This window comes from Gigantopelta aegis, chromosome 5 (assembly GCF_016097555.1).
Source record: "Gigantopelta aegis isolate Gae_Host chromosome 5, Gae_host_genome, whole genome shotgun sequence".
Classification (NCBI taxonomy): Eukaryota; Metazoa; Mollusca; class Gastropoda; order Neomphalida; family Peltospiridae; genus Gigantopelta; species Gigantopelta aegis.
In genome coordinates, this window is record NC_054703.1 from 14,277,896 (window position 1) to 14,290,418 (window position 12,523).

At 35.2% G+C, this 12,523-nt stretch overlaps 1 protein-coding gene across 1 annotated transcript in view; it reads left to right on the forward strand.

The window, feature by feature from the left end:
• The first annotated feature begins 11,429 nt into the window (after positions 1 to 11,429).
• LOC121372961 (probable G-protein coupled receptor 139) overlaps positions 11,430 to 12,523 on the forward strand; it is a 1,200-nt gene continuing 106 nt past the window's right edge. Inside the window, exon 1 of the mRNA XM_041499400.1 lies at positions 11,430 to 12,523. This exon is cut by the window's right edge and continues 106 nt beyond it. Within this exon, the coding sequence (XP_041355334.1) occupies positions 11,430 to 12,523 (1,094 nt within the window).

Consider the following 12,523-nt stretch of genomic DNA (forward strand, 5'->3'; position numbering starts at 1 on the left):
TTCGACATAAGAATAATATCTTCAGCATAAAACAAGGTAAAGAGTGTCAAATATCTAAATTGTACAGGATCAGCTTCAATGATATCCATAGAACTGAACAAAATCATTAATAAAGAGTAAACATAAAAGTGACGACAGTGGTTCTCCTTGTTTTACACCGACAAATGACTGAATTGCCGGTGACAGTGTTTTGTTATATTTAACGAACAGTTGTACGTTGTCATACATTGCTTTAATGGATCTGACAGTCTTGTAACTGGCACCATATTTTTTAAGTTTCAACCACAAATAGTTCTTGTTGATATGATCAAAAGCCTTAGTATAATCGATAAAAGTACAATAAAGTTTGTCCTTATCATTAAGACATTTACTAATAATAACCTCGGTGTATCCATTCAGTTGGTTGGGTTTTTCCTTGTTCCATTCAGTGCACCACAACTGGTCCGAGGCCGTGGTATGTGTTTTTCTGTATGTGGGAAACTGCATATAAAAGATCACTTGCTGCATTAGGGAAAATGTAGCGGGTTTTCTCTGATTAATACGAGTCAGAATGACCAGATGTTTGACACCCAAGAGCAGACGATTAATAAATCAATGTGCTCTAGTGGTGTCGTTAAAACAAAAAAAAAAAAAAAATATTCATCATCGGCTATTGGATGTCAAATATTTGTAATTCTGACATACAGTCTTAGAAGAAAAAAAAAAAAAAAAAAATTATATTAGGTCAGGTCACAGTCAGATCAAGCTGTAGTATCAGACGCACGTCAACGGCGCAGGTGTCGATTTACACAGGCAACAAGGTGACAAAGACCAGGACAGAGAGTAGTACCACACGCACGTCAAGGGCGCAGGTGTCGATTTACACAGACAACAAGGTGACAAAGACCAGTATAGAGAATAGTACCAGAGGGAGCTGACGATGAACTGAATCAGTTCTTGACCTTGTTAAAAGCATTTCTAAAATTGTGGCTTAGACAAGAATACAATAGATGTTTTAACGCCACTCCAGCACGAAAAGTGCATCGACTATTGGGTACTGTGGCTTAAAAGGTAGCTGGTTTTGTCTCTAAGACTATATGGCAAAACTGCCATTTTTAGTTTACATCCAGTAGCCGATGATTAATGAATCCATATGATCTAGTTGTGTCATTAAACAAACCAAATTTTAACACATGAACTTTTTTGACTGTCATTAGCGACTGAAGGGAAAACACTATCTGTTTCCTGGAATAGTCTCATGACTAGCAACACGCTGTTGGAAACGGGCAAATTCTTCAAGTACACGTCATAAGACTCCTTGTCTCACATCATAACACACACTAGGATGTTTCCGATAATAGCAATCGGAGCCAAAACACCGCATGACGCCTTATTGACTGGATATGTAATATGTTTCGAAATGAGCTTGGTAATACGCCGTCATCATCGCCAGAATAGTTGATGTAACAAAAGTTATCGCAATCAGTAGACGTCTGCTCACAACTGTGTGTCAGATTCACTGGAGACGACGCTAGATGTATAGCCGATGTTTCTGTGGGTGGTTGTCTTGCAATTAATCTCCTGTAAAGACATCAGTCACACTGTAATTGTAGCAGTTTATAGCAGAGGACCCTATTATTTATGGTGGTAAGTAATATTGTCAAACCATATTCTAGTCATATATAGTTTCTTTTGTTTAACGACACCACTTGAGCACATTGATTTATTAATCATCGGCTTGTGGATGTCAAATATTTTGGTATTTGTGACATACACTCTTAGAGAGGAAACCCGCTACATGGATGTTTTACCACTGGGCTACATCCCACCACATATCCAGTTAAGGTTCAAACACTCTGTCATGGGCAGACACCTCAGCTATCTGGGCTGGTTATCCAGCTAGTGGTTAGTGAGAGAGAAGAGGATGTAGTTGTCTTACATTGCGTCATTGAAACTCGCTCTGAGAGGGAGCCGGTACCGGGCTGCGAACTCTGTACCCGATGGCTTAACCAGCTAAAAATGTGCCATTTGTGTATTATTTTGCATGCATATGCATTGGCTGTCGTTCGTTTTAAATAAACGTTTGGCACCACACAAGTGGTATCCATTTACAAATGTGTATCTTCGTAACACCCCACCCCCATCTACGCCCAGAAAAGGTGTAGGTGTGTGTGTGTGTGTGTGTGTGTGTGTGTGTGTGTTATGCAAATGTTGAAATCAGTTCACACATCGGCCACACGTTTTGTATATGAAGTAGTCTGTATATGTTAATGTATAAATACTTGCATTATTTTTTATTATTATTTTAATGTTAACATTATCGGCAATGCGAACTGATTTGGTTCAGTCGAATTCCGTAATCCCCGTTTCCAGTACTTATTTTTACATTTCATTTCATTTCAGCCTATTTTCGTGCTTATGTCCAGTTAAGGTTCAAGCACGCTGTCATGGACACACACCTCAGCTATCTGGGACGTCTGTCCAGGACAGTGGGTTAGTTGTTAGCTGTTAGTGGTCGGTGAGAGAGAAGAGGGTGTAGTGGTCTTACACTTACCCATTGAGTCGTTAAAACTCGCTCTTGGTGGAAGCCGATACCGGGCTGCGAACCCTGTATCTAACAGCCTTATGCCTGATGGCTTAACCACGACACCACCGAGGCAGGCATTAATGGACAGTAATTGTATTAGTTTAAATGAAGATGGTCAGGTATAATAAAATGGTGTAATATATCCGCCTCTCAGAGTACGACAGATAACCACACTGCATTATGAGCGAATTGGTTTCTTAATGGCTAGATCAGGTAGCTAATCAAACTGCACAAACTCACAAAAGACGCTATTGTGATTGGTTCTTAGTTCGCTGTGTTCTTTGAGTGGAGAAATGCAGAATAAGAGCTTTTCCCCAACTGGTTCGTCTATGTCTGTTAGCCACTATATATACCGACACTTGTCACCAAGACTCGCACAGCTAGTTCTGAAGTTCCAGGTTAAACAACTTGACATCATTTGACCAGAAATCAAAATTTCTAAAAATATACATATATATATATATATATATATATATATATATACAGCTGGATTCTGGTGAGTAGAAAATGTTCTTTCTTTCTTTTTTTGTATTTCGGTTTGGGTTTTTTTCTCAGTAACCTAAGTAACCAGTCTGGTGTCGTTGCTTATAAATGTTTTAAACACCAGACTATATTACAGTCGCAGACCCTAGTTTCTGCCCGTAAAAATTAACAATTAAGTTTAGTTAATCTACAAACCTGTATTACATCTGGATAAATTACATCAGAGATGATGTTCTACTCTAACTCGACGTCATGTCCCATTTTTATTCTCTTAAATTAAAAACAAAAATTGTTATATTATGTAATAATTATTTGGTGTGTGTGTGTGTCTGTGTGTGTGTGTGTGTGTGTGTGTGTGTGTGTGTGTGTGTGTGTGTGTATATATATATATATATAAACAATAGTATATATAGATTTTATTTAAATTATTATTTTAATGTCAGTCTCTCGTAATTCCGTATGGAGTGGCTTGTGTACTTTTATTCTTGTATTTTAATGTTTTTACACCAGTGCACACATGGTGAGACTTAAATAAAAAAAAAAAAAATATGTCTGTCTGTCTGTCTGTCAGAGATAAAGAAGATTCTGTGACGCTGAAACATACAATAGACTATAACTCTAGTCCATAACCGTTACTTCTCAGAAGCACGTGCGTTTTTAAAAATATGAACAATGCATTTTGTTGTATTAGATGTACTGAAATGGATAATCTAAAAAATAAAATCTAAGTAATGTTTTATTTCAGTGATCATAAACGGCTCTAATAGTGAAATATATGCCTTAGTTTTTAAACAACGAGGGCATGTCGCTTTAAAGTCTGAACTGCTACAGGTCTATGTTGCTTATATAGCCTTATCACAATGTTAGTCTCCAGTATTTGTTAGATACTTCATCTTGAAAAAGAAAAAATAATTCTCCCGAGAAAACTGATACACCAAACTAACATACAATTTTTAAAGTGCGCAAAATACTCACAGAATTAAAAGTGGTAGACTGTTGGTAATGTTTTGTTAGTCATGTTATTTTAGATTTTTTTTTAATCACAGAATATTTAAAACGGAAAACAAAATTATACAATTACAAAAAAATATAAATTATACAATTACAAACAAAATTATACAATTTCAAAGAAACAAAATTATAAAATTTCAAAGAAACAAAATTATAATAATATTATTACAAATAAACAAAATATACAATTATAAAGAAACAAAATTATAGAATTACAAAAAATACAATTACAAAGAAACAAAATGTATAATTACAAAGAAACACAATTATACAAATGCAAATAAATAAAATATGCAATTACGAAGAAACAAAATATAGAACTACAAAGAAACAAAATTATACAATTACATTTTTATATAATTACAAACAAACAAAATATACTATTACAATGTAGAAATTAGAAGTCAACAGATGATCTCAATTTAGTCAGAAGTGAATAGACACATATAACAAAAATAAGTGTCTCTTCTCTCTTTGTAATAATCAAAACAAAGTTTTAAAACAGCTTTTAGCTTTCTTAATAAAACTATTTTTTCTACATTTCTTTAACATTTTATTTTATTAACAACTTTATCAAAATTTGACTTCATTTTGGTATATTTACAGTGGTATATATGGGTGGGTCTTTTTAATAATGACAAATAAGTGAGTTCATCTTGTCGTATTTACAGTGGTATATATGGGTGGGTGTTTTTAGTAATGACAAATAAGTGAGTTCATTTTGTCGTATTTACAGTGGTATATATGGGTGGGGGTTTTTAGTAATGACAAATAAGTGAGTTCATTTTGTCGTATTTACAGTGGTATATATGGGTGGGTGTTTTTAATAATGACAAATAAGTGAGTTCATTTTGTCGTATTTACAGTGGTATATAAGGGTGGGTGTTTTTAGTAATGACAAATAAGTGAGTTTATTTTGTTGTATTTACAGTGGTATATAAGGGTGGGTGTTTTTAATAATGACAAATAAGTGAGTTCATTTTGTCGTATTTACAGTGGTATATATTGGTGGTTGTTTTTAATAATGACAAATAAGTGAGTCCATTTTGTCGTATTTACAGTGGTATATATTGGTGGGTGTTTTTAATAATGACAAATAAGTGAGTTCATTTCGTCGTATTTACAGTGGTATATATTGGTGGGTGTTTTTAATAATGACAAATAAGTGAGTTCATTTTGTCGTATTTACAGTGGTATATATGTGTGGGTGTTTTTAATAATGACAAATAAGTCAGTTCATTTTGTCGTATTTACAGTGGTATATATGTGTGGGTGTTTTTAATAATGACAAATAAGTGAGTTCATATTGACGTATTTACAGTGGTATATAAGGGTGGGTGTTTTTAGTAATGACAAATAAGTGAGTTTATTTTGTTGTATTTACAGTGGTATATATGGGTGGGTGTTTTTAGTAATGACAAATAAGTGAGTTAATTTTGTCGTATTTACAGTGGTATATAAAGGTGGGTGTTTTTAATAATGACAAATAAGTGAGTTCATTTTGTCGTATTTACAGTGGTATATATTGGTGGTTGTTTTAATAATGACAAATAAGTGAGTTCATTTCGTCGTATTTACAGTGGTATATATTGGTGGGTGTTTTTAATAATGACAAATAAGTGAGTTCATTTTGTCGTATTTACAGTGGTATATATGTGTGGGTGTTTTTAATAATGACAAATAAGTGAGTTCATATTGACGTATTTACAGTGGTATATAAGGGTGGGTGTTTTTAGTAATGACAAATAAGTGAGTTTATTTTGTTGTATTTACAGTGGTATATATGGGTGGGTGTTTTTAGTAATGACAAATAAGTGAGTTCATTTTGTCGTATTTACAGTGGTATATAAGGGTGGGTGTTTTTAATAATGACAAATAAGTGAGTTCATTTTGTCGTATTTACAGTGGTATATATTGGTGGTCGTTTTTAATAATGACAAATAAGTGAGTCATTTTAAGTGAGTTACATCATTTTGTCGTATTTACAGTGGTATATATGGGTGGGTGTTTTTAGTAATGACAAATAAGTGAGTTCATTTTGTCGTATTTACAGTGGTATATAAGGGTGGGTGTTTTTAGTAATGACAAATAAGTGAGTTCATTTTGTCGTATTTACAGTGGTATATATGGGTGGGTGTTTTTAGTAATGACAAATAAGTGAGTTCATTTTGACGTATCTAGAGTGGTATATATGTGTGGGTGTTTTTAATAATGACAAATAAGTGAGTTATATTGTTGTCGTATTTACAGTGAGTATTTTGTCGTATTTAAGTATATAAGAGTGGGTGTTTTTAGTAATGACAAATAAGTGAGTTAATTTTGTTGTATTTACAGTGGTATATATGGGTGGGTGTTTTTAATAATGACAAATAAGTGAGTTCATTTTGTCGTATTTACAGTGGTATATATGGGTGGGTGTTTTTAATAATGACAAATAAGTGAGTTCATTTTGTCGTATTTACAGTGGTATATATGGGTGGGTGTTTTTAATAATGACAAATAAGAGAGTTCATTTTGTCGTATTTACAGTGGTATATAAGGGTGGGTGTTTTTAGTAATGACAAATAAGTGAGTTCATTTTGACGTATCTAGAGTGGTATATATGGGTGGGTGTTTTTAATAATGACAAATAAGTGAGTTTATTTTGTCGTATTTACAGTGGTATATATGGGTGGGTGTTTTTAATAATGACAAATAAGTGAGTTCATTTTGTCGTATTTACAGTGGTATATATGTGTGGGTGTTTTTAGTAATGACAAACAAGTGAGTTCATTTTGTCGTATTTACAGTGGTATATAAGGGTGGGTGTTTTTAATAATGACAAATAAGTGAGTTCATTTTGTCGTATTTACAGTGGTATATAAGGGTGGGTGTTTTTAATAATGACAAATAAGTGAGTTCATTTTGTCGTATTTACAGTGGTATATAAGGGTGGGTGTTTTTAGTAATGACAAATAAGTGAGTTCATTTTGTCGTATTTACAGTGGTATATATTGGTGGTTGTTTTTAATAATGACAAATAAGTGAGTTCATTTTGTCGTATTTACAGTGGTATATATTGGTGGTTGTTTTTAGTAATGACCAATAAGTGAAAAAGTAAAAGACTATCGTTTGGATTACAGAGTATAAAAGGACTAACACTTATATGTATTGATTTACCTTCTTCTGTTTTTTTAAACCACTGTCAAAGGTTTGCCTAAGAACACGGGTGTAGTGGTATCCAAAACACCCCACATATGCTGACGATTTAGTATGATCCAGATTGTCAGTTTGTATTTGACGGATTTGCAAATAGCTATTAGTTGTTAAAACTCAATTAATTTAAACTGAAAACTCCTTGGTTTAGTATCAATTGTTATTTTAGCGATTAGATGAAAACACTTTGATACGACATCATATATATGTAATATCTAAATTATGTCCATTTGCAACTAATGCATTGCAGATTGTACGTCAGTCTAAATATAAATATACAACTCATATTATTTACCAGGCTAGTGAGGATAATATCTGTAAATCATGTATCGATATTAAACCTGTGACCATTTAGTTTTGCATGTCCATAACCTAAGTATATGACTGATAGGTGTACGGCCTCCCATTTTGTAAGTATGTGTGTGTGTGGGGGGGGGGGGGGGAACTGGGGGGGATGGGAGATTGGGACAGGCTTGCTTTTTCCCGAATGAAACGAAAATGCCCGAATCTGAACATTTATTCATATTAGCATCACTGTCAAACAGCTATATAGGGTAGCAAACAAACCACTGCACGCTTTTACATGGATTACAAATAATTTTGAGCGTAGACTGATGGAAATATATGGTAAAAATGTCTCAGGTTATAACATTTTTGGCTGAATTTGTTGTTTGCCTCCAGCACCCTGTCTCGTACGCCTATGCCGATTAGTCTAAACTATAAAGTAATTGCCGTGTAGATTAAATTATTGTTGAAACGATTTAAAACTTTTAATTTTACCATTAGAAAGACGTAAAACTCTTATAAGCATATTTTTTTTTTATCAATTAAAGGGACAGTCCTGAGTTTGCTACAATTTTTAAGCTGTTATCGGCTAACAGAGACTTTTTAACGATTGTAATTACATATCAAATACAGTTTTTCTGCATAAATATTAGTGGCTGTATATTAAACGAGTTTCTGATCGTTCTAATATTTGTTTAAATTTCATTTTATTTTTTTGAAGACAAAATCTAGTTTGGGCTTTTTACAAATATTAAGACGACCAGACACACATTGAATATACAGACACTGATATTCTAAACAAGTAAATATATTTAATGCGTATTTTTACACGTTAAAAGATTTTATTAGTCGGAAACATCTTACATGCAGGAAACTCAAGACAGTCCAGTTAAAAAATATTTATATATTTGTTTTAACATATAGAGGAATCAAATTGAGTAGCGGCGTGTGAATAAAATGTATTTCAAATAAAAATGCTTCGTTTCTGATCACTACATATGCGTATTGCAAAAGAAATGAGGGAATAGGTCGAGGCTCCCTGTAATTATTCTATAAAATATCCTTTTAAAATTGACTCGAAAAGAGATAGAAAGAAATGCCTCAGAAAAGACTCAGAATGCGTCTACAGTCGGCGTTGTCTAATGTTTTTTTTCTTCTGATTACGCACCTGATGTCTAACGACATACCAACTCGAAAAAGATCAAATGCGTAACTAATCTAGTAATTAAATATAAAATAAATAAAATATTAATTAATTTGTTCGGTGTTTTGTTCTTTTCAAGTTGGAATGAAATTACCATTATAGATCTTCAAAGAAAAAGATCGCTTTCTGCCATTCTAGAGCTAGATGGACATTTGGACAGTTATGGTCACTCTCTGCTGTTCGCGTTCTTCAACCGTAATTGGATATAAGCACGAAAACATGTTAAAATGTAAAATGAATGTGGTCGCAGTCTTCAAAGCAATCATAACTGTCCAGATATCCATCTAGCTCTCGAACGGATCATAACTGTCCAAATGTCCGTCTAGCTCTCGAACGGCAGACAGCGATCATAACCGTCCAAACGTCCGTCTAGCTCTCGAACGGCATAGAGCGAACATAACCGTCCAAACGTCCGTCTAGCTCTCGAACGGCAGAGAGCGATCATAACCGTTCAAACGTGCGTCTAGCTCTCGAACGGCAGAGAGCGATCATAACCGTCCAAAAATATGTCTAGGTCTCGAACGGCAGAGAGCGATCATAACCTCCAAATGTCCGTCTAGGTCTCGAACGGCAGAGAGCGATCATAACCGTCCAAATGTCAGTCTAGCTCTCGAGCGGCAGAGAGCGATCATAACCGTCCAAATGTCCGTCTAGCATCAAATAGGTCTACTCTCGACTCACTGAATTCAAAACCTATGTTAGCTCCTGATCTTTCTCTTTCGACCGACCGCTTAAAATTGCGCCAAACTTCCTTAATCCAAAATTGCGCATCTTTTCTCTTTCGCATTATTCTTTGCTCTTTCAAAATTCCATAGCACCACTTAACAATTGGTACGATGCAGTTGTAAGCCACTAACGTAGATGTTAAACGGATGTTAGATGGTGATCGGAACATTTTCTAAGAAGGATACTAACTGTATGTGTGAAAATGGTTTTAAAGGGACATTCCCGAGTTTGCTGCATTGTAAGATGTTTTCGACTAATAAAATATTTCTTCGAGTAAACTTACATATTAAATATATTTTCTTGTTTAGTATATCAGTGTCTGTATATTTAATGTGTTTTTGGTCGTCTTAATATTTGTAAGAAGCCCAAACTGGATTTCGTCTTCAAATTATTTTCAGAAATAAAACGAAATTTATCCCAGTACAAATATTAGAACGATCAGAAACATGTTTAATAGAGACCCATTAATATTTTATGCACAAAAATACATTTAATATTTAATTACAATCGTTAAAAAGTTTCTGTTAGTCGATAACATCTTAAACATTGCAGCAAACTCAGGAATGTCCCTTTAATATATACCAAATACCTTTTATAAAACTCGGCGTTCCATGAAAAACACTCTAGGCCACAGGACCTTCACACGAAAATATGGGAGATAACTCTCATGTCATGCATTCAACATTTGTCGCTTAGCAAATAAACTGACACAGATACTTCACGGATGTCCGATACCAATGAATACATCAAAGATGTTCAAAACAGTTGGAAACCAATTTATTATTTAACTAATTCGCACTTCTTCACAAAGAATTTAATCATTAAATGAACACTTACGACTGCCGTAAAGTTGCTTTGTGCACGGCTGTAAAGTTTACAGTGACAGTTGTAAAACTCACCTTACGTCACTATAATTAACCTTAGCTACAATTTTATCGTGGAACGGGTTCCAGAACGACAAAACCATAATACATTATCAGGGCCGTATATCTGAACAATGTAGAGTCGAGTGAGCATTTGTAAACATAGTGGTTGATTCCAGGAATCTCCATCTAGTGACCACTCTATAGCAGAACAGTCACTCCCGAGGAGATTTTTCACTGGACATTTCATCCCTGAACCGTTATAATAACAGTGAGGTTATCAGGTGTTTGCGAAAGGTGAGCATATCCTACCCCACCGGTGGCACACGTCATCAGTACTGCCATCACAGTTGTCAAGTCCGTCGCTTCATCTAAAGTGATGACAAAAATAATAAATGTGTAAGCGTTTACCAAACAAATGACAACATATACACAGGTTCACAATAATTATTGAATTTCATCATCCGTGATGTCGTACTCACTCCCATTTCTACGACTTGATCAACGAAGCCTTTGAACTGTAATCATATAACAGAAATATAATTTATTGATTTGACGTCAGCCTTATATGTTGCACAAAACATCTGATAATTGTGATTGCTCTTGGTTCTACAAAACCTACAGACGCGTTTGCATTTTCCATTAGTAAGCACTGCTGTAATACGTTGAGTCAAGATTGTAAGTTTATTAAAACTGCAGTTGTGTTTGTATTGTGCATTAGTAAATGATGGGGGTAAAGCGCTTCGTTTGAAGTGTGGTTGGTGTGGGATCAATTTCCGTTGGTGAGCCCATTCGGCTATTTCTCTTTCCAGCTAGTGAATCACGGCTGGTATATCAAAGGTCGTGGTATGTTTTATCCTGTATGTGTGATGGTGCATATGAAAGATCCCTTGATACTAATAGGAAAATGTAACGGGTTTCCTTCCTAAAACTATATGTCACAAACTACAAAATGTTTGACATTCAATAACCGATGATTAATATATCAATGTGCTCTAGTGGTGTCGTTAAATAAAACACACTTTAGTAAATTATGCTATACTGATCAATATTTTATATCTTACAGATGATACTCTTAGGACGTCACATCTGAATGATGTCAACACCGTCATCATTTCCAGGAAACCAAACATCCAACTTTACCGAGACTGATTATGCCGTCGACTATGTTGGTAATGGAAACTCTTCTGGTAATGGAGAAGATGAATGTGACTTATGTAAAGATGAATCATCTCTAATTGAGTGGCCATATTTCAATTTATTCGGGAAAGGATACTGGGCCATTGTTTTGAGCATAGCCATAATAGGTACCATTGGCAACATCGTGCAGTTCATAATGATGAGCGACTCCAAGTTATCTTCACTCTCCTACAGCGTGTACCTGAAATTCCTTGCTGTGTCTGATTCCTTGGTCCTGAACGCGACTCTTCTTGTGGAGACTGAAACACAGTTTTGTCTGCTGTCTTTATTTACCATCAACGACGCTCTCTGCAAAATCCTCGCTAGCTACGGTCTGTGCACGATGATGCTATCGCCCTGGCTGGTGATGGGACTTACTCTCGACAGATTCGTATGCGTCTGTTATCCACTGACGCGCGTACGATTTTGTACGAGGAAGAAAGCCATTGTCGTCTGTTCGAGTATGACTGTTGCAGCCATCTTGTTAATTACACCGGTTTTGGTCCTCCTGAAGTTGGAAAATTATGAATGTATATCCTCCTCTGACCATCTCGACGTCTACGTCATGTTCATACGTCTGATAATGTCCTCAGTGATACCTTGTGTTGCCATCCTCGTCCTCAACATCGTTATAATTATTCGCATCAAGCGAAGCAACGAGTTTCGAAACATGTTCTTAAGGCAAAGGGCAGATCATACAAAAGACAGCGCAACACGTCCCCTGGTGTTAATCTCGGTACTTGCCTTTGTAACCATTTTGCCATACTCAGCATCCACAGTCATCTCTAGGGTGTTCGTCTTACTGCAGACAGGCAGGGAAGTTGTGTTGCTGAGCAGCAGGTTGTCGCCAGTCTTCAACGTAATCTTCTTGCTCAATTTTGGACAGAACGTTTTCATCCTGATGGGAAGTTCACAAAATTATCGACGGATTATGAAAAGAAAACTGGGATGCTTCTCTGAGAAGAGGACACCAACGCGACAGAATCCAGGACCAGCGCCAATTGTTGGTTC